The sequence below is a fragment of the Coturnix japonica genome, chromosome 1 (assembly GCF_054131305.1).
Source record: "Coturnix japonica strain WE chromosome 1, WE-NBRP24, whole genome shotgun sequence".
Lineage (NCBI taxonomy): Eukaryota > Metazoa > Chordata > Aves > Galliformes > Phasianidae > Coturnix > Coturnix japonica.
This window is the reverse complement of record NC_140663.1, coordinates 14,075,178-14,102,338: the sequence shown is the minus strand read 5'-3', so window position 1 is coordinate 14,102,338 and position 27,161 is coordinate 14,075,178. Positions and strand designations below refer to the sequence as shown.

Genomic DNA, 27,161 nt, shown 5'->3' with positions numbered 1-27,161 from the left:
AAAGCATGCTAACATTATTAGCTACAAAACATTGTTTTTCAATGCAGTCATTGAAAAAAAAAATGTTTTAGGGCTGTCCCTAGTGTGGCTAGTGTTTCACTGCTGAAACATATCACTCCACTCACTGTGCCAACATCCAGTGTTTGTTCTCCACATATGTTTGGCAAGCGAAGATGAATGTCAATTGGAGTCATTTTTTCCACACAGAGGAATTCAGTGACACACCTTTGCTTCATATGCACTTGTGTGTCAGACACCGTTCTGTGAGACTGCTCCTCTGCTGCCTTTTGTCACACAGCAACAAGGCGTAATGGAATACTGGGGGGAGGTTCAAACCCTATTGCCGTACCATCAACATCTGCCTCTGAGGTCACAGGCCAGCCTAGCAAAATAGGAAACATTAATTTTAGATCAGCCCTTATAGTTGACTGATAACAAGTGAAATGCTAGTCTAATAGAAAAAGAAATTCAAAATGGAAGAAGCACTCCAGGAAGGTCTCTCTTAGAGTAGTCCTGCACTAGGTACCTTCATACACGTGTCTCACACGTTGATGATCTGATGTTTGCAATGAGTTTGATTGTGCTAATTTTGTGTGATTTTTTTTTTTATTTTTCAACTGTCAATATTTACCCTCAGTAGGAATACAAGTTCATATTATTCATCACTGAGTCTGCATATACTGTTTGTTACGTAAAGAACACTTATTAGCACAGCATAGACCTTAAACTGATGTGGAAACTTTTGCCTCTTAGAGGCTACTCAGAAAGATGAGACAGGTTTCTGAAGCTGAGAAGTAAAGTAGCTAAGCTTTGAAAAGATAAATTCATTACGAAAGTGAGAAACAAAACTCTTTTCTCCCTTCTGTCAGTCTCTTAGGTCTTGACTTAGAGTTGGACTGTGTTTTATAAGACTGTCTTCTCCATTTGTGGAATAAAAAATTGACTGGTTTCTCAGAATTCCCTTATGCTGAATAAACAGTAATAAGTAAATCTAAATCATCAGCTCTTAAATACTAAATCAGCTAACTTGTCCAGTGGGATATGTGCTCACTCTGCAATATCTGCTGCTGACTATGTGGAAGAGTAAGTGTTAGTTTTTGCATTGGGAATGATTGCTGTGGAAAACAGTAAATGTTCCGAATCATATCATATATGCGTAAGTTTCAATTTGTCACATCTCCATTCAAAGTGTATTTGAATTGCTGTCTCTTGAACTCCAAAATCATAAACATTCTTTAACCAGAGTGGGCGTTTTATTATTGTGCATGAAATATATACTGCTGTAAAATAGTTTTTTACTTCCTAGTATTTGCTTGGGTGTGAACTGCTCTGAGCTTTAACACACTGAGGATCTCTGTAGCTGCTGCACCAGCTCTGACTTGAATTAATTAAAAATCAAAGTTTTGCTTCTGGTGACATTTAAAACTTTGCTTTGTTATGAGTGGTTATTTAGACATATGTGACTTTTCTCTGTCTGGGCTAGTAGCATGGTCAAAAGAGCATGCAAGCATGTGCTTTTCTGTTTCTGACCTTCATGTAATGTGTATCCCTATTAAATGTGCAGTGTCGAGTCACTTCTGTCTGCATCTACAAATACTAACTTACCTTTCCTTTTTTGTAAAGGTACCTAATTGCCATTTTGCTTACTTCAGAAGCTATGTGGACAGTCTTGTTAAGTGTTTTCTTTGTACGGTTATTTTCCACTGATATCCCTCTGTATGCATACAGCAACAGAGGACAGAGAGGGTTTTTTAGGTTGCATTTTGCCATTTTTCAAACTTTACAGAGCTGTCCGGGTGCATTTGTAGTTGTGTAGCTTGAATTTTTTTTTCTGCTTTTTGTTTAATGCAGAGTTGACTGTGAGCTATTATAGTCTGTAGAAGCGGATGAGGAGAAGACAGCTATTTCGATGTGCATTGCATGCCCTAAGTAGAACATTTGCCGTGCTGTTTATTGACTGTTAGTGTGCATTCTAATTTGTGTTTCCTGGCAGTGTTGTTTGTGTTGGTGGGGACGGCATGTTCAGTGAAGTGATGCATGGTCTCATTGGAAGAATGCAGAAGGACTCTGGCATAGACCAAAATAATCCCAAAGCACCGTTAGCCCAGTGCAATATAAGGATTGGCATAATTCCTGCTGGTAAGAAGGGGTTAACTTTCAGATTACTTCTTTGATTTCTAATTGAATTTTTTTTTTCTTATTCATAACATCTCAAAATTAGAACTAAGCTTGAGAAACAAGCAATGGTATTACATAAAAGCACCAAAATGAAGTCTTAATGTGTAGTTCTGGAGAAATTTATTGTTTTTTCCATGCTCTTTTAATTTGTCTTATTTTATGTTAATACTAGATAAGATGTTGATAGTAATGCTTTTGCTCATCTGAACATGTTAATGAGTTGACTTTATTGAACAGAAACTTACCTGGAGGAAAAAAACATGGTTTTCCAGTTCCGTATGCTCCACAAGCTTAATTAGAATTGCAGTGAGAGCCTCCTGGTGTTCTGACAGCAGTTTGAATCTAGCGGGGTTTTATGTTGTTCTTTTTTCTTCTTTACCTTGGTTGTTACCACAGAACGCATCACCTACTGTAGCTCAGGAACAGTCCCCAGGATCCAGGCAGGGTTGCACTTTCTGCTCTGGCTACTCTTTTAGAGAAGCAAGGTGCTGTAACTTCCCAATTCAACCACGTTTTCAGGCAATCCTGACTGCTGTCATTGAAAGGCATTTGTGAAAACTGTCATTGTTCACTTTTTTTGATAACTTCTTCATTGATCACAGTAACTCTTTGGATGAATCTAAGTGGAGTGACCCATACATTGTCTCACTCCTCCAATTTGCAGGATACCTTCAGAAGGCCACTTGCATGACAGTGCCTCCCAAAATTATATTAATTCTTGCAGCTGTTCAGTGGCATCTGCAGTTTCAAGGACTGTATGAAAAGACAAGTGCGCTTTTCAGTGCCATTGATAAGCTGTTCTCTTTTCCTTGCCAGACACTTGAGATCTGAATTAAAGAACTGAGATGTGAAATAAATGTTACGAGTGTCTGGCTAGAACTAAAACACGGACTTTATGACAAAATTTAACATCAGCAATAAAAGTACATCAGGTGAAATAGAATATTTCTACCCTCAGGCATTAGGTGACTCGTTTATGTGCCTTATATCTTTGTGAAGAATGCATCTAAACCTGAATGTCTGAATTGTTGCTTGAAAGAAGTTTAACTTATATTAGCCATACAGTAAGGATCAGTTACCTGCAGGTTGTAATGTGAATATTGCTATTGCTTTATATTTTTTCATTCCTGTTTTTAGCAAATATGTTAGAAGTTCTGTGTGGGATTTACTATATATAGGCATACTCTGATCTTATTTGTTGAAGCTTAGTATTAAAATCAGATGTAAATTAAAACAGAATAATGAGAAGTGTTCCACCCTTCGTTTCCCTTACTCAGTTTTGTTTATTAGATAAGAGCTTTTGCTTACATGATCTGGTTTCAGAAAAATTTGGTTCTTGGTGATAGTAGTGACAATAAGTAGGCGTTTAGGAAAAAGAGAACATCATTGTTGAAAGCTATTTCTTTGCCCATAGGAAAAGGAAACAAACTAGAAGCATCATAAAACTGAAATATTAACCTTGCTTTTAAAATGTTTTTTTGATGTTTTTTTTTCCAATTGCAACCAAAAAGTATGAGCTTCACTGGGGCTTTAGTATTGCTAACATGTATCAAGTTATCCTCTCTTCTGTGCTTTAGTGCTTCTGTGGATATTGTCCTGTGTTGCAGCTTTTTACTGTTCAAACGCACGCTACATGCTGTTTTCCTGAGCTAACCAGAGGTACAGCCGTACAATCAGTACTAAGGCTCAAACATTTTCAAGTCGTTATTCTTTATAGTGGTGAATATAGTGGGAGCCTGAAGTTCTGATAATCAGGTTTTTGGGATTTTTAGAAGCACTGAAGATAATTCATGTCTTGATCTGTTTGTATCTTGTGCAATATTTAAAATGCTTCATTAATGAAAATATGAGAAAATTGTTACAGGAATATGAATTTGGTCTGTTTATCAAGCTCACTGAGTAAATCTTAACCCTTTTTTAGCATACATTGCTATCATAGAGACCTGAAATTGTGTATGAAATAATCAAGGCTGTGCATTGCGGTGTGCTTGGGAAGGCAGCATGATTTCTTCTTTTTCCAGCTTCTGGTGAAGCTGTCTTTGGTGCCGCCTATGAGACTGTTGGGAGGCAGTGTGCTTTACTTGATGTGATGCAGCCCTGAGCATGTATTTACTCCAGCAGATCTTTTAGTTCCCTAAGAAAGTAGAGTTTGTTCCCAGATAAATTAAATCCTCAAATAGAAGTAGTTGTATTTCATCTGTGTTTTTTTGTTTGGTTTGTTTGTTTGTTTTGTGGCTATTTTTTAGCTAAACTGACAGCCCTAAAATAAAAGGTGAAAAGCAGTAATGCAGTGCAAATCATAGAGGAAAGCTTCATCCATAGTGCTTTTTCAGCTCATTACAACATTTTCTTTAAACCTTAAGAATGTGTCAGTGGATATTGAAGACGAACGTTACCCAGAGATTAAGTTCTAAAGTCTAGTTTATTTTGTGTAGTTTATTCAGTGTTGACAGGAGCCTGGGGTAAGGTGACAGCATCTCAGTGGTGCTGCTGTATTAACATGGCACAGTGCTGTGCTTTTGTTGTGTGAAGGCTGCCTGTATTGAAACTAGCGCTCAATTCAGCACACTTGATCTTTGCTCAGAGACTGTCAATTAATTGAAGGTTTGAAACTACAAATGAAACAAATGTTAAAGTGTTTTAATGCAAAATCTCTCTGATGTTTTTTTGATGAATTAGCTTTATTTTGCAGGCAGAATCCCATTCTCCATTGTCTTCTTAAAATTTAATAGCTCTTATGAGGCATTTATTTCTGAAAATAGCCTTTGCTTGGCTCTTCTAGGGTTGCTGGCAGTAGACTGTTCCAACTCCTTTATGTGCCTTTTGTTTAAGAAAAAAATAAAGCTGTTGTATATTTTCTTGCATGTTTTTATGAAATAACTTGTATTTTAATTTACATGAATGAATGCTCCTATTCAGATAGCTTTTTTAACTTCAGAATTTCTGTATTAGTTGCAGCCATTCTTTAGATCTGCCAGTTGACTGTATTTCCTGTTGGAAGTGCTCAGAAGTTGTAGCAACCAGACAGTTCCACACTGTAGTGTGGTAACTAAAAGGCAGAGCACCTACAGAAACTTCTCTTTAGTTACTATTTCCTGCTAGTGCCAGCTAGCCTTAAAGCAAATTCAGCTGTGCTTTTTCACTGTATCCAGGGTGATTGATAGTATGCCTATGTAAAACTTAAAACCAGAGAGAACCTTTTATATTTTAAATGTGACATTGAGATTTTGTCCAGATGTTTTACTGCTAAAATTATACGCTCTAGAGTAAGCCAGAGTAATTCATATATATATATATTTCATATGTATATTTTAACTAAACCTGGCATAGAAGGAGACAAAGCCATCAACTGCGGTTGGAAGCTCCTCTAGTAAAAGAGAAGTGATCAGATTAAATGCCCTTGTCATCTCAGCAGGTAAAAAAAAAATCTTGCTGCACTCTGTGCTATGGCATGATATTAATGCAGCTTTACTCCTTATGGAAGCTGATGGCCTACCCTGGGAACAGAGGACAAATCTTCCAAGTGTTAGGGAGGATTGTGTAACATGCAGAAACAAAGTGTTAATTGCTGTCACAATAGGCTTCTAGCATATCCAGTTCCTTCTTGTTTTTGCTTCAGTCAAACTGATGACCTAATGTCTAGGATTGAAGTGTATATGCTGAATGTAATCAGTATATTGATGTGTAACTGTGGAAAGTAATGCTAAACACTGCTAAAAAGGCTTCTTACATGAAAAAATGGATTCATTCACAAGTTCCTAAAGGAGATAGAAATGAAATCATCGGGTGTGACTGGATCCCTACACCGCTGCCTGCCAGGCTGTAACATTTTTTTAAAGATTTCCAGTGTATCCACAGCCTTCCCTGTTATAATGTTTGTAATATTTAATGATCTTTGCAGTTTAGTTAGCAACTCATTTCAGGGTTGAATACATTCAATTTGGAAGCTGAAGTCCAGTGTTTCATGTTGCACCTTTTTAATTCTAAATCAGTTATACTTGTGGAAATGACAGAGCTAAATGCTACATTGAACATGCTGGGTCCGCTGTGAGGACAAGTCAGGCAAGATTATCTTCATCTTTTAAATTTGCCATTATTGTTATTTTTGTTGTGCTGTGGTACTTAACTTCTGCTGAAGTAATTATCTACCAGAAATAAAACAAACAGACAACATTCTCTGTAGATGTTTCTCTTTAAGCCAGCCTGTCATTCCGGAGATGTGAAACTGATTTCTTGGTTTCTTGATGCCCAAATCATTCATGGCTCCCAGCAGTAGTAACTTTGTCTGCTTACTTTTGATCATGTCAGGTCCTTGTCAGAAAAGCCACCTTTGGGTATTTCAAAACACCAAGCCTCTCAACCAGGAATATGCAGCTACTCTGCCATTAAAGTGATTCACTTAAGATTTTATTATTAGGCTGACTTTAAAAATATATCTATATTTTCAAAACTAATAAAAACCTGCAGGAATCACACCACAGTTGTTAATCTACTTATTTGCAGTTCAATATACTGTTACCATGCTAATTTTTCTTTGAGAATCCTGCAAATGCTGTATTAGTGAGTTCCTCATGACCTGATTGTTGGGCATCTTACATGAAGCAATGTTAACAAGCACTGAGTGTTTCTATTTTGTTATTAAATTCATTACTTATCCCAGGGTCGACATCTCACTTCTGTCATCTGCTTAGTTTAGTACTGCAGTCACGGTCTTCCAGTTCTTTGGGATTTGTTATCATTTGTGTCAAGGAAAGTGGAAAAATGAATAGTCATAGCCCCAACTATGTGTTTTGTCTTGAGAAAATTAGTGGTAAATTAGTAGTCTTTATCATTTTTCAAAAGATTAGTTTGAACACTTAGCTTTTCTCTCATTTATTTCAGCGGTTAATTGTTGATTTTTATCCATAGAATGTTATGGCACCAGTTCTTTTGTATAATGAGTTAGAATGCCATGCTTTTACTCATCACTGTGGTAGCTCTTTGACTGATCTAAAGCTTGTTAGGTGGTATCTGAACACCTTGAACAAGGGAAGGTTTATGTTGGGTGTCGGGGGAAGTTCTGTGAGAGTGGTGAAGTGCTGGAATGGGCTGGCCAGAGAGGCTGTGGGTGCCCCATCCCTGGAGGTGTTCAAGGCCAGGTTGGATGGGGCCTGAGCAGCCTGGTCTAGTATTAAATGTGACGGCTGGTGGCCCTGCCTGTGGCAGGGGGGTTGGAGATTCATGATCCCTGAGGTCCCTTCCAACCCAAGCCATTTTTGATTCACCTGTCTTGACAGTTTGTCTACTCACAGCTGTTGCACAATATTTTCATGCACACACAGTGGAGAGGTGCTGTCTGTTTATAGATTTGGTTATTTAACTTTACTGCATTTTCTGTACTGCAGATCCTTACTTTCTCTGCTTTGCCAAAAATGTTTTATGGAGAGTATAATTTACAAGCTGTCTTAACTAAATAAATATATATTAATCACTTCTTACAGTTTATTAAAAGTTAATTTGATTCATTTTTATATCATTAATAATTTTTAAAAAAATTATAGAGGGATAGAACATAGAATTTGCCTATATAGCAGTAGTGTGGCTATATAAACTCCCCTAATCAAACTGGGGAAAATGGGTTAATGAGACATGCGTGGTATGTGGTAAAGATTCAAAGCAATTAGACCTATTTTGTCATGGACCAGCTAAGCTAAGGCCAAAGAGTTGTTCTGCCCTCTACATACTATTCTCAGTAGGTTCTAAGTATTAATATGTTTGGAATGAGAATGTCCTTTAGCTAAGAGACTTCAGGTATTTAGTCTGGGATTCAGCTGCCTAGCTACTGTGGTGTGGTGCCCTGATGTCTAGAGTACTACAGGAGCAGTTGGAAGACAAGCTGAGTCGTCTGCAGCACTTCAGCATTGGTAGCTGCTGTTGTTTGGGTAAAAGGGTTAATCTCCTTAGGAGAAGTTTCAAAGTGAAATTGATTCTCAGATTTTGATTATTATGCTTGGCTGTCTGCATGTTCTCTGGACAACTAAGTTCATGTTACAATCAGGGGGTGCCTAATCACTGCAGTCAGTGGAGCCTGTCAGTCTTGTGTTGCAGCTGACAGTATTTTGCTGATGTCTTATTTCCTATTGCCCTTCTGATGGTAAAAAGTGCCAATGTAATCCTCATAGCAGAATACAGACTCAGCTTGAAGAAAGTTGAAGGGCTGGATAAGTATGGTTAGGTTGTGGTTGGATTTGATGATCTTAAAGGTCTTTTCCAACCTGTGCAATTCTGTGATTCGAAGCACTAGGCTTGTACATTTAGCAGAATAAAAACAGGTCATATCTTCTAGTGGCTGTTTGTATCTTTTAAAAAGTAGTGAGAGGGTTTTTTCTTGCTGAAGTGGAATTAATGAGTAGAGATGACAGTGTGAGGCACAAGTAACATTTTCTGTGTACCTTGTCTAACGTGATATTGAAAGAAATTTGAGTTGTTTCCTGTTCAACTGCATATGCTTGCAGCATTGCGAACTTCAGTCTTTGAGGAGGGAGATCTTAATGACAGTGCTTCTTTTGTTCTGCACTTCTGCTCTCTCTAACTGGCTCCTGGAGCTGCTCCTTGCTCACAGTGGCTGCCTTCTGCCTATTGTTTGTATGGTAGAAGCTTTTTCCATGCACTTAAGTGATAGGGGAAATGATGTCCATTAACTAAGAAACGAGTCAGGGGTAGGATTTTTTTGATGTTCCTGTTCATAATGGTACATGTTCTGATTGCTTTCAAAGTGAGAAAGAACGAAAGGTGGATTTTAAATAGTGATTGGTCATTCTTCCATTTCTAATTTTCCATTATACTTCAATTTAGAATTTAAGTGCTCTCTGTCTGGCCTGTGTGTTGTAAATCAGTAGCAAATCTAAGATTAGATATGTGGACAAAGCAAGTTTTTGTTTTCATGTTCCCAACCTTCCTTTTCAGGGAATTTCATCTGAGGAAAAACTATAGAGAAACAACATGATAGATCTAGAGTCAGGTGCTATAACAAATTATGTGCGTTGGTACATCTGACACTGAATTTGAAGTGCCTGCTGCAGAATAGAATATAGAACTCTCCAGTAGGCTCTTAGATGGTTCTTATAGGGCACAAGGGACAGTTGTCTGGCTCTAAATGGCAGCTAATAATACTGAGTGGGCATACTGAGCTAGGAGTGGCCTGAAGTTGTTAGAAAAAACAGAATGCAGGTAAAACCTAAACTTTATTTTCTTGTGCCTTTAGGTATTTTGCTGAAGACTGTAATGGCATGTCTCTGTCTAGTCTGCTCTCCTATCAGTAAACCAACTCCTGAAAGCAAATGGTTATTAACTTTCAAGTAATCAAACAACACACGAGTTTGTGTTTGTAAGATGCACTGGAGGAGGGAGGGGATGCTGACAGCCTGGGACCTAGAGCACTCCCCCAGGAAGTAGGAAACTGGTATCTCTTCTTGATATCTGCGTATGCCTTCTTCACCTCCCGTAACTAATGCAAGAGCTGTACCAACATCCATAATCTTCTGATTTTCCTTCACTATCTACTATACGTTACTTTCATACATACTGGAAGGCTTTTGTACAAGAGCAAATAGGTTCTGTTTTCTGCAAGAAGAAGGTTACTGTTCCAATATAAATCATAATTTTTGTATCTGTATTTTTGTATTTACTTTGTTCCATAAAATACAAAGGGGCAGGCTGCAATAACATGAAGCTTTTCTTTGAAGGACTGTACCGATAGTACTTGCTTTGAAAAGGTATAAACTAATCTCTTGGTCTTCATTTTTCAGGCTCAACAGATTGCGTATGCTATTCAACTGTTGGCATTTCTGATCCAGTAACATCAGCTCTCCATATTATTATAGGTGAGTGGTCACAGTTCACTGTTTGCTGTGAAAATATAATCATGTTCTCTGGCATGATATTAAAATAGCAGAAAAACAGAATAAACAGTGTAAATTGTTGGATGATAATTCACTCTTAAAGAAAGCTATTGCAAGTAGCATGTACATTTTAGAGAATGTTTTTTGTATAAGTAATCTTGTGCAATTTAATGCTTTCATGCCAGGTTTCAAGTGTGACTTCTGTTTGTCTGGAATTAGCTGATAATTGCCATTTTGCAATCTGAAAATCATATATTTGAGAAGGAAGCAGGGAGGAAGACAACTATTTGTCTGTAAATGCTTGTTTGATATGTTACCATCAGTAAGCGGGGAATACTGACATTGCCACTCTCAAAGTCCTCAAGTAATAGAGTCCCTGAATTGTGTTGGGATTATAGGAGGTGAAGATATATTGTGACTAGTGATCTCAGTCCTATCTGCCACATACTGAAGAATCATAGTCATGTAGTTCTTCATACTTCATTTGAAAAATAGTACAAGATTGTCTTCAGTTATATCCATGTTGTATAAGCATAAAGATAGGATTTCTGGATGATCGTTACTTCACCTGCTTACTGAATGCATAACAGTTGAAATCTTAGGAGCTGTTGTTGCAAAGACAAACACATGTGCTTCTCTGCTTTCTTATGGTTAAAACTGTTCAGCACTTCTGGATTTTAGCCCCACAGGAGTAGGATTAAAGAGCTGTTTCTAATAAGTACTTAGTATATTACAATATTTTAACTGGACTATTAAATGGGCATATAAATATAGGTATTTAAATTTTTATGTGTTTCTCAGTTATGTAAAAAGATATTATGATCTGTGCTGAAAGGATGAGGGCCAGTGAGCATGAAGTTAAACAGCATGCATTCAGACTTTTTAAAATAAATAAAGTACAAGGCAAAAGAAAACCACATCAAACCACTCCCAAAGCCTCTGCTACATAGAAATCAGAGTCCTCTTGTTACTATGAAGTACAAGATTTAGCATTCAGTAGATGTACAGATGCTGCTTTGACCTCTTGTATGACATACTCTCCCAACCCTACATAGCATGAGTGTACATTCTTCTTTATATACTTTATATACTTCTAGCATTCTGGTCATTCTTTTCACTTAGTACTTAGTGTTTTTTAAATATTGAAAGAAATTAGTTCTTCAAAAATATTTTCTTCTTCTGCAAGCATAAAAATCGTCTATGCTTGTGTATGCGTGTGTATAAACATAGGTTTCACATTTCTTATATTTAAGAAGTCTGTAACATTAAAGCTATTATCACATTTGCACATTGAAACAAAAGAAGACTTAACACTTAGCGCTTACCTTTGTAGGTGACTGTCAGCCTTTAGATGTCTCATCTGTGCATCATAACAACACATTTTTGAAGTACGCTGTATCATTGTTGGGTTACGGTTTTTATGGAGATGTTTTGAAAGACAGTGAAAAGAAACGGTGGATGGGTCCGATGAGATACGACTATTCAGGTAACTTGAATAATTATTACATTCTTATGTCAGTGTCTAAGCATATTGGAGCAGTTGATACCCCTTCCCTAAACCAAGATTCTCTGTAAATGTAAGGAACTTGATTTTAAATTTCTTATGATGCCAATTACATTGCATCATGTTTTCTCAGAAGGCCAACCATATCCTGGGCTCCATCAAAAGAGGAGTGGTTAACAGGGTGAGGAAGGTGATTGTCCCCTTCTGCTTTCTCTTTGTGAGGCTCCACCTGGAGTGCTGCATCCAGGCCTGGGACTCTAGATGCAGAGGTGTTGGAGCAGATCCAGAAGAGGGCCACAAGGATGCTCTGAGAACTGGAGCACCTTTCCAAGAAAAGAAAGCCTGAGGGATTTGGGCTTCTTTGTGCTGGAGAAGGTTCCAGGGAGACCTCAGTGGGGCTTTCCAGTGCTTAAGAGGAGTTTATAAACAAGGTGGAGACCAAATTTTGCATGGTTTCTTAAAGGCAGCAGGAAGAATGGTTTTAAAGTAAAAGAGGAGAGGCTTAGTTTATATATAAGGAGGAAATTTTTGACTCAGAGGATGTTTAGGTGCTGAAACAAGTTGCCCAAAGAAATTGTGAATATTGCATCTCTTGTGGCATTCAAGGCCAGGTTGGATGGGGTACTGGGCAGCCTGTTGTGGTGGGAGGTGTCCCTGCCCATGGCAAGGGGTGGGAAGTAAGCGATCTTTAAGGCTTCTTGCAGCCCAGGCCATTCTATGGTATTGTGTTCTGTAAAACAGGGTTAACATTAAAAGTTTGCTTATTAAAGTACTGAATTTGACCAAATAGCACAGTTAGCAGATTAACTTGTAACTAATACTTCCATATTTTATGATCTTATAAAGAATCAAAAAACTTTGAACTGTTGTGAGTGATGTTAAAAGCAACCCCAATTAAAATTTGATTATCCTTTTCTTTTAGTAGTAAAATTGCTAACACTTTTCTGTATCATTCATAGAAATGCGTTGATATGTCTCACCTAGTGATAGCTGTCCAAAAAGGAATATCTTTTTGGTGTTAATCATTTTGACTTTCTTAGTTGGAAAGAGGCACTTTTCTCTGGACATTCAGCTCATGGAATGAATTGTTTTGCTCTTTCAGTTTTATGGACAGAGCTGAGTGGTTTAGCCCAGGTAGGTAATATTTGGGCAAATATTAAGCTACTGGAAAGTGTATTTTGCCTGTTACGATTTATGATATGACTAAAATTTTCTGTTGTCTTCTAAAGACATCAGTCAAAGTAAGAGCCCCACATGGAAATGTTAAAGTCTTTGTGGGGGAGAGGAGAACATATCCTTTTCCAATCTAAAACATCAGAACCCAAAAAGCTGTGAGCTTGGGGAGAAAAGCTATTTTTTGTGGTCCTTAGAGAAGGAAACAGAACAACAATCAAAGGATGTAAGCAGAGGTGTTTGCGATGTGGCTTTGTAAAGGCTTAATACTGCTTAATACCTCTTTTATGTAGGCTTCAAGACTTTTCTTTCTCATCATTACTATGAAGGAACAATTTCTTTTCAACCAGCAAAACACACACTGGGATCTCCACGAGATAAAGATAGCTGCAGAACAGGGTAGGCTACTGTTTATCTCTGGATACTGTTTGAAAATGTCTGTGTGTAAATTGAGGTTACGGCAATGTTGCTCTGTATTATCAAAACACTTGCTCTGAAGAGATGCGCTCTAAAAAGAGTTTGTTTACTCATTAAAGGGAATACCGTATTTTGTCAGGTTAGTTAAAAAAAAGTAATAAAATTTTTATTAGTGTCCTCCCATTCCCCATTTTCAGATTAAACAAAGTATAACAGCGCAGTGTGCCATTAAAAAGATATTGAGGGTGCTATACATTGTTAATGCTAATAAATGCCAACTCTGGATGCCTCATAGCTTCCGAAAATGGGAATAATTACTCAGAAATTCTCGAATGTTCACACTGTAATTTGAACTAATAATTTTATGAATTGTTTCAGTCTCATGGCAACAACCTTTTGTCTCAGGGATAGGTCATTTAATGAACTGCTGTCTATTTAGTCTTTTTTTTTTGTACAATATTACCCTCTGTAAATGTAGTGCGATATTCTTCACGTGTTTATGCAGTCTAGGGGCCTGACTAAATCATCTGGCTTTTCGTCTTTTCTCTTTGTTTTCTCTTGCTTCAAGTTATGTGTCAGTATTAATGATTCTTGATACATGATTGCAGCTAACAGAGGTCTAGCTAACAAAACAGCAGGGTACAGAGGAGCCAGAAACTGTGAAACTACATGGAATTTGTTGAGACTGTGCAGTAATAGTGCTGTGAAATGCTACAGTACTTGGTCTCCAGGAACTAGGTGGAGCTACAGTTCTGACGCATCAGGTGCCTTGATGCCAGGGATGCTCCAGACGGAGAAAACTGTCATCCAGGTCTCTGTCGAAGAATGCTTGATGTGTCTCCCTGAAGCTGGGTTTAGGGGCAGTGGTGGCCTCATCTGTAAGAGGTGTGTTTTGGTAAAACATTGAATTGCCATCAAAGCGGAGGTGAGCAAGCTATCTAGCAACTGAGGAGATTAACAGTAGATTAAAACTATTTTTCCAGAGGCAAAAGCCCCAGTCCTTCAGTGCAAGGAATGAAGCGGATGGTAGTCACTAAAGACTGCTTCCTGCGGGAGGCAGAGGAAACCACCTGCAAAACTGATGTTTTTTATGACTAAAGAGTATTTCTTAAAAAACACAAATTTTGTGGCAAGTTGGAGCCATCTTTGCAAACTGACCCAAGGAGGGTCAGATTAGGTATGCTGAGGCTTTCTATAACTTGAAGAGAAAAGAAGGCTGTAGTAGGTACTGAGAAAGTGTCTGGAAACTACACTGGAGAGTGAGAGCTTTCCCTCTGTCATATCACCCTGACTGGGTGTCTATTTCAAGTGCATCAGCACAAACACATGCAGTATGTTGTGTGAAATGAGAATTTAACTCCGTGCGTGATTGCAAAGCTACTGTCTCCTTGAAATTGCATAGAAAAGGTGAGATTACCTACACTGAGTACTGTATTCATATGAACTCTTTGGACTTTAGGCAGTCTTATCTAGTGGGTGACAACCTTGCCCAAAGCAGATGGTTTGGAAATGGATGGACTTTAAAGTCCCTTCTGACCCAAATCATTCTATGCCTTTAGACAGCTGGAGGGAATGAAGATGGGAAAGGTGGTGGTAGTCTGGCAGCAGTAACTGTGAGATTATGAAGGTTAAAATCCTGAGAGAAGCAAGCAAGACAAAGTATAGAAATACAGCCCTGAATTTCAGAACAGATGTCGGTTTATTCAGGAATCTTGGCAAGATCCCATGCGTCACTGGGGGACAAAGAGGTCTAGGAGTGTTCCTTGGTTTTCAAGGGTGTAGTACATGAATATGATATGCAGAAACTTGAGTAAACATCAAAAAAGAGCAGCATGATAATCAAAGATCTTTCTTGACCAAAACCAAAATGTAACTGAGAAGTAAACAGAAGGTAGGGGTAGAGTGTGTTACGTCAGAGGAGCGCAGACACATTGGCTCAACATGCGGGGGTAGCACTGGGTACCCATAGTGTGGAAATGAGTGAGGGATATGAAGAGCATTGTCTTACAAAGCAATTATTTATGGATGTCGATCATAAAAGGTGGGAGGAAATGTGGACCTGCTGCTTAGTAGTGCAGCAAACTCACTGTCAGAATATAGGGGAAAGGCTGGGAAAATGCCTCCCTTGCCTGTGGATGAGAGAGAAACAGTGGGTGTTAAATACCTTAGTTTTATCAAGGCCTTTGATAATGTTTTCTGTAGTATTCTTGAAACTAAATCAGTGAGGTGTATACTGCATAAATAGATAGGTGGAAAACTGGCTAGGCTATATGGGAAGGTTTGATTGCTGTGCCCAGTAGATAGCTAATTATTAATGGTGTGCCTCAGAAACCAACAGTGGGGCCTGGACTGTGCAGCACTTTTAATTAAGACTGGGATGGTGGTACAGAGTGAACTTACAGTGGTTTTATGGATGGTAGCAGGTTGGGAGGAGTGGTCAGTAGGTTGAATGTCAAGATTGCTGTTCAGATGGATCTTGGCAGGCTAAAGAAATGGTTGATAGTAACCTTGTGAAGTTCAGGAGGATGAGTGTGAACCTGGGGTGGAATAGTCCCATGCAGCAGTACTGAGCATGCACTGAAACTTTGGAAAGCAGCTGTGCTGACAAAGTCCTGGCGGTCCTGGGGACAACAGGCTGTAACCCAAGTCAGCAGTGTATCCTTGCAGCAGAGAAGGCAGACCATTTACAGGGCTTGTGAAACGAAAGGCTAGTTCCAATATGTCAGTGGTTTTTATTATTGTTACTGCCGTTGGATATTGAAACATTGCTCAGAGGTCTTGAGGGCTTTGTCCTAGCAGATCTTGAATGCTTGACCACAAGATACTGAATAACCTTATCCTGTCAGGCCTGCTCTGAGCAAAAGTCTGAACCATATCCAGAGGTCCCTTTCAACCTATATGATCTTAGGGCTATGTGATGCTGTTATTTCTTACCTCCAATAATCCTTAGCAACATATTTAAGTACCTGTAGGATCTCTGGGACTATTTATTTATGCCATGTCAAGGTTGCTGGTGCCATGCTCCATCCTATAGAGGGGGAAGTTCTTACTGTTATTAGGGGAAGAACAGAACGGAATATTTTTGTTTTCAAGCACTGAATAGTATTTCTGTTTTCAGATGTTATGTTTGCAAGGAAAGTGAGCAACAACTGTCAGAACAACGCAAGAAGTGTGGATTCAAACATGAAGGTAATTTATCATAAAAAGTAAAACGATGTAGTATTATGAAACTTACTGTTTTTCTGTATGTATCAGCTCAAATGTGTTTATCACTGCAGGTTGCTAGAATGATCTTTCCTTAAAGTTTAGAAAAAGACAAGAGAAAAGCATGTTAAAGCATCACTTCCACCCAGGCCACAGACAATTCTGATGAAACTGTATCAACTACTTACATATTTTGAAATGTTAGGATTATCAGTTAGGATTTAACTGATAAACTGAGCCAGTATAGACAGTTCAGTGAGATAACTTCTGGAATAGATGAAGGTTCAGCTTAGTGTTTGTTCACACACAAGTCACCGCCCATTAAGTTGTTAAATAAATACGAGACGGTGAACACGGATGATAATAATAGCCTCACTAGCAAATTTAAGTATTTCTAAGTAAATGGAGCAATAAATCTAATTTAAATGAGATTTTTCTCATCTTTCTCTCATTATGTTGTATTTATCCTCTTCTTATTCCAGGCCCTATGTGTACACTTTCATAAGGACATACCTTTTCCTTTGTTTTGTTAAAACAACTGTTTACATGCTGGATGCTATGCAGCAGTCTTACTATCTCTTTAGGTCCAATCACTGCCTCTTAATAGGAAGCACTGGTATTGATACACTTCTGATTTTACAGAAAGAAAACACAGAACTTCAATTGGCGAAGTTTAGCCTCTGGTCTCAGTTTGTCTTTTTTTTCTTGCAAAGCCCAGTGCATAAAACTATTATTTTCTTAACACAACAGTTGGTCTTTATGACCTATTTGTCTTGTAATCACAATTTACTTTTCATTTGTTTCATTTGTTTAGAAAGGGTATCATCATACTATAGAGACTCACTGGTAGCCTGAATAACTGAACGTAGGCATAAATAAAATAAATTGCTTTACGTGATATCTTCTTAGGAATCTTAGGAATTAAATGTGATACAAGGATTCTGTTCTGTAAGAAAACTTCATTGGGAGGAGGAAATAATTGTAGTTAGGAAATAATTGTTTGTTTGTTTGCTTGCTCATTATTTTTGTTCTTAATAGCTTTGATCCAGCAAAGGGGCAAAGGCTGAAGAAAGTGAAATACTTATTAGTGAGCAACTGACTGCTTTAGTCAGCTTAGGACAAGACATGCAAATGATTTTGTAGGACACTGTCCTAAATTTTACTTTCAGTGTCTGCTTTTGTTTGCTGTGTATTGTATTCTCTTCTCCATGTAATACTGAAAGCGAACAAGAACAATTCACTATTCCTGATTTGCACAGAGATGGATTTCAAATTACCACCTCGTGTAAGCTTTTACTCATGAGGTGTACTGGCTAATTCTTTCATTGGCATACTTCATTTGTGTACAGTTCATATGAGTTTAGGAGGATGCTTGCATTGACCATCACTTATTTGTTTTTATTGTGAAGAAGTCTGTGTGCATGTGCTGGGTAAATTTTCAGAGCTAGCACTTTAGGCTGATTTCAGCAACTGGCAGTATGTGTGCACAGTAGGCATTTGAAATGAGTGCCATTTTATTTCTCCCTTGTTTATGATTGCCCTACTGTATAAAAGATATTCTAAGTAAGTTGTGATATTACAGGGAGGCACCCTGCATAATGGTTAGGAGAGCAGTTGGTTATTTAAGAAGTGAGAAATACCCAAACTTCCTTGTTACTGAGCAGTTAAGCTTCTTTAGAGGGTGACATGCTTTTGCTTTTACTAAACAGTGCTTTTCCAGCAGGTAAAAATGTATTCTGTACTGGTATTCTGTATTGAGACTCTATTGAGACTTAATTATTACAGTGAGCATATGTCAGAAGTTAATGCATCTAGATGCATTCAGGACCAAATTATTAATGCTTCTCAGATAAACAGCAAAAGGTTTCATCATTAAAGAGGTTTCTCTTTTTTGTTTTTTTTGGGTTTTTTTGGGGTTTTTTTTTTTCCTTATAATCTTATTGCTTCAATATCAGAGAGTGCCTGTTTTTCTTTTAAATTAAGTCCTTATATAGTTCTGGACACAGGTGACTGATAAGCATTGTCCATGTAGTTAACATTCAGGTGTACACCCAGATGTAGCCAGGAAACATCACATGCTTTTGCATGCAGACGTAAGCATTCACACAGTACAGTTGTGGCTGGACCAGTGCAGACAGGATGTCAGTACCTTTACAGATAACCACATGTAACACGAGCACTGTAACTAACTATCCCAGTAACTATCCCAGTCCTGCTTTTCTCTCCTCATCAGGTTTGCTAGCAGAACATATACATCCCCTTACTGTCTTAATTCACAACAATGCTTGTATTCAGGGATTCCTCAAAAATTACCATGTACTTTAAGTCTATCAGTGCCCAGATCCTGGCTTTTTTTTACCTAGTTTGTGACAAAATCTACAGATACTCATAGTTATCGAACTGTAATCTATGTGAATGTCTGTGAGTCCTTCAGACTCTGCCACATCCAGACTTCAGACCCCAGGCACTATTAGGTAGCTTCCTGCTCTGACGGTGAGTTTTACAGTTTAAAGTCTGGTTAATGTGACCTGAGGTTTTCAACAGGTCACATGCACATCAGGGAGGTTTCTGGACAGATCATGCTCGTGCTCAAGTGACCCCTGTTATCTCCCCATTCTCCATGCTTGTCTTCCTTAATCTACTTGTTCCCTTTCTCCAACCTTTTCTTTTCCCAAATAAACAGCTGTTTCCAGCTGAATTTCACCAATTGTTTCCAGTTTTGCTACATCCCTGCCACAGACTGATTGTACCAGTATTAAGTAGGTGCTGTTGGCTTTGCAAGGTTCAGCTCCCCTAAAGGTGGTCTCCGTCAGCTCTCTAAGCAGTCCTTCCAGTAACTCCCTTTACTGCCTGTGGAACTCAAATGTTCTACGTGATGCTGTCTGTAACTTTTGTCAGTTTCTCACCCTGATTACTGTTGGGTCACACAATGTCTCATGTTTCCAGTAGTTTCTTATGTTCTGTTTGGCTGCCTTAATCTCAGAACAGCCTCATCGTTTGCCTGCAGCCTGAACAAAGTCATTCTGTAGTTTGATGTATGTCTTTCTTCTCTCTGAAAATACACATTTTGAAACTAATTTAAATGATTTCTCTCTGTAATCTCCTTTTTGAAAGCACATAAAAAAATGATCAGCAGTAAAGCAAACATGACTGATACTAAAACCACTCTGGCAAATGATGCAAAAAATGTTGAATCTAACAAAGCTGCATTTCTTTTATTACCGATTTGTTTATCAGAACATACAGAGGATAGACTAGATGGAAAAAAAATATGAAGTTGTTTTTAGTTTGCTTCAAGACTTTTGTTGTGTTACAAACCTAGTCTAGTTTTCCTGGAGTTGAATTTTCCTAGGTACTAAAAAAGGGGCGGCAGGGGGTGGAAGGAAGTTTCAAAGACATTTTAAAAGTAATTAAAACATCCAAGCAGATAGAAAAGTTGAAAGAGCAAAGATGAGCTACGTTATTTTTTTCTCTTTTCCTCATTTTTTTTTTGTATAAAGCCTTGAAGAGGTCAATTGAAAATAATTATAGAATTTAGGTCCTTCGCCATACCTTCAGAAAACCATTGAACCGTATCTCCTAGCTCCCTATCCAGACTCCTCTTGAACACTGCCAGGGATGGCGACTCCACCACTTCCTTCGGCAGGCTATTCCTGTGCCTGACCACTCTCAGAGAGGAAAAAATATATCTGAGCCTGCTTATATTTGGAGGTGAAACATAGTGGTATGGCTGCTTTATGGCTTTTCTTTTTTTTTATTGTAGTAAGGAAGGCAGTCATGTTCAGTGTAAAAATGCAAAGCCTTTTCTAATCTATTTTTATCCTTATATGAGAAAATACAGTTTAGATCTCTGTGCAGCAGCTGCCAGTATAAACAATTTTCATTCCAGAAATTTCCTCTGTCTCCTGGTAGTATCTATTTCATCACACATTTAAAGTCAGTTTAGGTCTAATATAACAGAACAGTTTTATATTACTGAAAACACTTTTTTTCCCCACCCCCCAGCAGTCTTTGAATACTTTTGCAGAGACAAATTCAACTCTTTGTTACTTCTGTTCATCTGCAGATGTTTTTTAGGAGTTCCTTAACAGGCTGCTGATCTGCTGCATGCTGGCCCTTCCTGAACCCTGAGTCATCTCCTTGCTTTTGATCTTTTCTTGTTTTTATTTGGTTTTGTTTGTTTTTCAAGATAGCTTGTGGCACTGAGACTGAAAGAGGAGTGGGTTAGAAACCAGACACTAAGCCAGTGTCTCTGTGTCGTTGCTTGCTTAAGAATAACATGTTGAGCAGTAAAAATAAAATTAAAAATCCTCCTGAACTTTTTAACCCGCAAGAGTTATAACCTGCCTCTCCCTTGTCCTTGCCTGAAACTTAGTGATTTTACCCCAGAACATTGATCTTGCATTTGACATGCTTATCTCAGAAATGGCAGGCAGCACTAGAAGATAATGACAGTGTGTGAAGGGGGGAAGCAACTTCTTCTGTTAATATATGAAGTCTAGGAATCTTTTTTTTGTTCAGATTTGTACTGACAGTGCATAAACATGGCTATTAATGGTTGCTTCTTACTGTTCTTATGTGTAGATCAATTAATATCCAATATCCATGTGTTTGTTCATGTGTTTCAGAAGATGAAGATGAATGGAAGGTTATTAAAGGGAAATTTCTAGCCATCAATGTAGTAAATATGAGCTGTGCCTGTCCACGAAGTCCAAAAGGTCTTTCACCGGCAGCTCATTTAGCAGACGGTACAGCTGACCTGATTCTAGTTCGTAAATGCTCCAGATTTGACTTTCTACGGTATCTTGTCAGACACACAAACAGAGATGACCAGGTATGTATTCCCTTTGACTGTTAGCTCTCCAGAATAAGTTTTAAGCTATGAATACTGATATTTGTATATGACCAAAAAAAAAAAAAAAAAATCTACAAAATATTTACAAAATATTTAGAAAAAGCTTATGCATTTAGTATGACTTAATATGTTTCATCACAAAAATCACTTTAGCGAAGCCAGGCCTTGGGCCATAGCATTCTAACCAAATTCCATTTCTGCTAATTGAATTCTGTCTTATAAAATTTTCTATATATTTAATATTTGGACAGTATTTAAACTCTTTTGGCTGCCAGGGCACACTGTCTACTTGGATTCAACTTGCCATCACCCAGAGCCCCCAGTTTCCTTTCTATGGAAACCTTACTATGCTTCTCTATCCTTGAAAGAGTCAAAAGTTCTTCCTAACTTAGTATGCATTTGAATCTTGAAATCAGATCATTTATAAGAAAACATCAAATAGAACTGGTCTCAAACCGATCCTACTTATTTCTACCTGAAATTATTTTATTTTGTTGGTGTTTAATGTCTCTCTTTGCTCTCATTTTCCTCTATGCCCACTTTTGTAATGTAAACGTACTGCTCTGGTATTCTTTGATCAAGGCATTGCTTTGCACTTCCCAGCTGCATTCTGAATCACTGGGATAAGGCCCAGGGAAGCTCTACAAGACCAAGTCTCTGGTCCTGCACTTTGGCCACAACAACCCCAGGCAGTGCCACAGGCTTCTTGGGGCAGAGTGGCTGGAAGACTCTATAGAGGAAATGGACCTGAGGGTGTTGGTTGACAGGTGGCTAAACATGAGCCCGCAGTGTGCCCAGGTGACCAAGAAGGCCGATGACATCCTGGCTCGTATCAGAAATCGTGTAGCCAGAAGGAGCAGGGAGGTGATTGTCTTACTGTACTCAGCTCTGGTCTGGTTCTGGTTCCCCTCAGAACCTTTTATCTCATTATCCAAAAAGTGGTTGTTTGGTGCTACTTGAAGAACACCGTTGGAAAATAAAATTCCAGTTTTGCTTTTTGTTTTAAAAAACCACACAAATGAGAAAGCAGAAGTCATTCTGTGCCTCAGGTAAACTTCTCTAAAAAATTGGAAATGACAGACTTTCCTGACTGTAGAATACTACATGCTGAGTTGCTTTACGCATCAAGTATATTTAAATAATTGTAATTGCCTTTTTTGATTATTTTTTCTTTGTAGTTTGACTTCTCATTTGTAGATGTTTATCGGGTGAAGAGTTTTCAATTTACATCAAAGCTTTCAGAAGACAATGAAAGCAGTGTCACAGACATAGGGAAGAAACGTTTTGGCCAGTTCTGCAGAGATCATCCAGCCTGCTGCTGCAATATTGCTAATAGCACTTGGAACTGTGATGGAGAAACTCTGGATAGTTCAGCAATTGAAGTGAGGTGTGCATCAACTTTTCCCTATGTGTACCAGAAAAGATAACAAGTCTTTTCATTGATTTAAATATGCTCATAAAGATATTCTCAAAACATGTCCCCACATGGCGTATTTGAGTGTTATGTTTTTGGTTTTGCTGTTTTGGTCCCTTCCAGTAAATGGTTTGAACATCCATCGTAAATGATCTTTGAGAGAAGGAGACAGAACCCAACACCCAAAGTCCTGGTTAGCTTTTAGAATCTGACATAACATTTTTGAAGGGCTGAAGTTGGAGATATTGTTGGGAGGATTCTTTTTAAGTGAATGGAGTATTTTGTTACTCTAAATACCAGCTTTTCTTACTAAACACAGTATTTTTCAGGAAAACAGTAGTTGTTATTTTCCATTTTTAAAAAGTCATATAAAAGCCATCTGATTGGTGCTCACCTAGCACATTTGTCCTACAAAATATGGCACATGCTCAGTATTTCTGTATATTTTGATGCCAGATAAGCCCAGTATTGTCTTAAGCCTTGGCATATGCAGAAAGCAGTTTGCAGTTCTGCAGATAATCAAATTAGAAGACAAGTCGCTTTTGAAATTTGAAGGGCGTTTTTTGTTTGGTTTGTATGTTTTTGTTTGCTCTAAATTAAAGAGAAACAAAAATACCAGACTAAATATTTGTATCAAAGTTTGTTTGGTGTATACAGTGTACATGGTGTAAGGTCAGTTTCTCCTGATGTCCCATGGAACTTAACATGTGGAATAAATCACTAGCAGGAGTGATGGGAGGGTGAAAGCATCCAGCCTTCTTTGCAGGGAAAGACTGTATGGGGACTGAAGGCTGTTTCTGTAGTCTGAAGTAAGGAACTTTGCACAAGTGCCCAAGATTCACAGATCATTAGCGTTAAATGTATATTATCATTGCTGCTTCTTTTTTTTTTTTTTCTTTTTTTTTTTTTTTTAAAGTATGATTTAATTGACTTCCATCTTTTTCAGGGTTCACTGCCAGTTAATGAAACTGTTTGCAAGGGGAATCGAGGAAAACTGTACAGATGAAGCTGCCTACAGCCACAGTAGCATTGAACAATTACTATGAGTACTGTTCCTCCGATGAGGAGAAGAAAAAAATAAATGCTCAAGGAAATTGAGTATATATGCATTTTAGTCAAATTGACAAGTATTTTAAAATGTTAGGATTTTTTTTGTGATAGTTTCAATATAATTTTAGACTTTTTATTTCACTTTTTTTTTTTAACATTGTAGTCATTAAAATACGTCTTGGAGTAACGTAATCTAAGTTACGTTAGAGAAGAGAGAATTGGCGTATGTGCATATATTCATAACAACTGATAAATACTGAGCTTTTTTAGAGAGCTGATTTAGCAGTTGTGTTGCAATAATATGTAATTGTTTTAAAACATTGAACTTTATGTTGCCATCAAACCAAGATACAAAGACAAGATATTTTCAGTATCTGAGAGAATGTGTTCTGCTGGGAGTCTGAAGTATTGCATGTGGCTTAAATGCTGGACAACAGTGTTGTCATCTGCATATATATTTTTTAAATCTTTCCTTTTGTAGTTCTGACATTATCTTGCAACTTATCAATGCAATTCAGATCCACATTCCTGGCTTTAAGTAATAACAATAACAGTCTAGAAATATTTTTAAAAACAAAAGCACATCTGTAGACAGATCATAACTTCTCCTATATATCCTATTTATAAGTGCTTCCTTGCATGCTGCTGTTTGGGATTATAAAGCATCTGATGACTGGATTATACCAAATACCGTGTACTGCAGTTGAGATGTCTTGCAAGCAACTCAATAGGGATGTGTGTAATACGAGGAAGGCAAAGGAAAGGGAAAATATAAATCTCTTATAAAACACCAGCAAATTTTACATTTCTAAAAATAGTTAAAATTAACATATGAAAAGCTTTCCTCTTCAGTGCACAATTCTTTGGAGATTCTATGAGACGTGTTAAAATGTCTTTGCAAAATAACATGTTGGAATAAGTTTGAAAATATTATTTCATGATTGAATGTCTTTAAAAACAATGTTTTATTTAACTAAATAGGAAGCAAAGTAATGTGTGATGTGAGGTCAAAGGAAGCAACTGAGATAAATCACAAATCACTGTGCTGACTTATTTTTTACAGAAAATACCTTAGACTATCAAGTACAACTACGGAGCGATTATTTAACTTATACTTGAATTTGTGTATTGTGGCTCACACACATCCGATGTGTATTCTTGGGGCAAAATTTCCCTCTTGTCAAGCAGGTTTATTCCTGTTTGGTAAGGATCAGAGCAAACCTCTGTTTGTTAATGCTTACTGCATCTCAGATTTGTGTGTGTGTGTGTCTGCACAGCTAATTATTCTTTATTCATGTATATTTATTGGCATTTCTGTCATTTGACTTCTACTGGTTTCATGTATATTTGCTCTGTCTAAGCCATGGTGATTGGTCAGTTTACTACTGGAGCACTTGAAATTTCTTTTATATGGCTGATTTATTTCTTTTTCAGTTGAAACATTCCAGTTTAGTGTAATAACAAAAGTTGTGCTGTATTCTTGCTTACAAGTATTATTCATACTGTTGTGTATAACAGAAAACCAAAAAGATTTGTGAGCGATAAATTGCTTAAGTCCAGTCATATGAAGTTTAGGATCTGTTTTTCATTATATAAAATGTCAGGGAGATACTTGAATACTTTTCCAAAAGTAGCGCTGTTTACTTTCCTCAGTAATGCATTGAGTCTGAAAAACATTGGGCAAATCAACTTTCTGATATTTGTAATGCAAAGATGTTAAATATATTGTATTTTTAAAGCCATGTTTAGGAAGAGAAGTGGTACTTTTGAATGAAGAACCCAATTGAAAATGAAATGATGCGGTCGTACAATTGCAAATACCTTTTGAAACTGTAAGTTGTTTAAAGTGTTCTGCAGTTAGCTTGGCCTATCTCTGAATATTGTAAAAGAACCGAGATTTCAAGTTACTGTAATTCTTGGCCAGGGTATGACAATGTAAACTCCACTCACCAACAGATGAAGCGTTACAGCCATCCGGATCAATTTCTCATCTGTGAGAACAGCAGAAATTCTAACCAGCTTTTTTCCATTAGTTTGTTAGTTAGGCGTGAGACTGTTACTTAAAAAATGGCGGACTGATCTGGTTGCAATGTTGAAGCGCTTTGAGTACTTGTAACATCTGAAACTGCACCTGGTGTTCCCAAAAAAGGCCACTGGGAAGGCCTCCATTCAGAAAGAGAACCACCAGAAGAGAAGGAGGAAAAGATCATTCAGCAGGATTGTAATGAAGTGTTAGGTAAATACCGACGGTATTGCAACGTATTAAAATAAATATCTTTAGACAATAGGAAAGCTGCATAGTTGAACTGAATAGTTCTATTTGTAGCATAACGTACAAGCAGAATTGAGTTGTATGACATACCCTGTTCATTTTTAAGAAGAGAGGTGTGAAAGTAGGATATGCTTTCATTTTAATTCTAGGGTTTTTTTTCCATCTGAATGTAGTCTCGGTATGAAAATCGTGTGTGGAAAAACCAAGTTTGATTCTATGTTTTTTGTTTTGTTTTTATTTCCCAATCTTGCTGGCTTCAAGATTAGAAAATGTGCTCTGTTTTATGAGGCTAAAGGAATTCATTGAGAAAAAATAAATAAAATGATGTTGTACAGCGATACTGTGGTTTTCTTCTTTTTACAGATTGATTTGAAAGAAAATATCTGTTGGAAGATTTCTGCCTATCAAAGGAAATGCACCCAGTGTAATGGAGGTGGGTGGGTTAAAGTGGCAGAGAAGTAATTCATAAGCTTTCATTAGCATTGACCACTGCTTTATAGCCAGCGTGAGTGCAGGCAATACTGAGAGTGAAGAAAAGCAGCTCGTGAGGCTGGATTGCTCCTAGAACTGTGTAATCCTATTAAGAGAAACTGAAGATTGAAGGGGAAGGAAAATCTTGGTTGTAAGTATTTGGAGTTACTGGCTTTGAAAAATTGTAAACTGCAAAATGTCGAAGGCAGCTGCCATTGTAAGAAGCATGGACTACATACTAGACTAAATTAATACCTACTATGTGACAAAAAGGTGCTTTTCAGACTTAATTGCAGTAATTATTGATACAGTACGCTTCCTACTAAGATGTAAAACACGTTCTTTATATGTGAGCAGCAGGCACAGTAAGAGTATGCTGCTCAGCACTTTGCAGATTTTGCTTTTGAAGTTACGCAACAAGCCAGTGTTTGCAGGAATGTCACCATATTGCTCATATATTCAGGAACACAAAGATGTTATCTATGCAGAATCAGAAATTTCTCCCAACGCTTCTGTCTCACTGTTTCCTTAGAGCTCCTGCCTTAATATGAGTAACAGAATTTTATCCTTCTTATTACTCACATTGCTTATTTCAAATTTTTAGCAGATAAGTTAAACACAAGCTAGAATCTATTGAATGTATTTTAGTTCTAGTAAATGAATTCTGTCCACAGTGTAGCAGCAGTTTCCCCAGGCTTGTCTCACGCACTGATATGCATGCAGCACACATCTCGCCAGGGCTT

At 37.7% G+C, this 27,161-nt stretch overlaps 1 protein-coding gene across 6 annotated transcripts in view; it reads left to right on the top strand.

Moving 5' to 3' along the window:
- Positions 1-26,285, top strand: part of CERK (ceramide kinase) — a 47,107-nt gene extending 20,822 nt beyond the window's left edge. For 3 of the 6 annotated variants that reach the window (XM_085514183.1, XM_015851927.2, XM_085514309.1), the window contains 8 exons: positions 1,994-2,139; positions 9,966-10,040; positions 11,392-11,544; positions 13,029-13,134; positions 16,271-16,341; positions 20,985-21,190; positions 22,390-22,598; positions 23,572-26,285. In XM_085514183.1, the coding sequence (XP_085370309.1) occupies positions 1,994-2,139; positions 9,966-10,040; positions 11,392-11,544; positions 13,029-13,134; positions 16,271-16,341; positions 20,985-21,190; positions 22,390-22,598; positions 23,572-23,671 (1,066 nt within the window). In that variant the 3' untranslated portion in view covers positions 23,672-26,285. Of the gene's footprint in view, positions 1-1,993; positions 2,140-9,965; positions 10,041-11,391; positions 11,545-12,664; positions 12,697-13,028; positions 13,135-16,270; positions 16,342-20,984; positions 21,191-22,389; positions 22,599-23,571 lie in introns of all 6 variants that reach the window. The other 3 variants (XR_014933910.1, XR_014933926.1, XM_085514361.1) reach the window with 3 other exon arrangements.
- Positions 26,286-27,161: the final 876 nt, after the last annotated feature.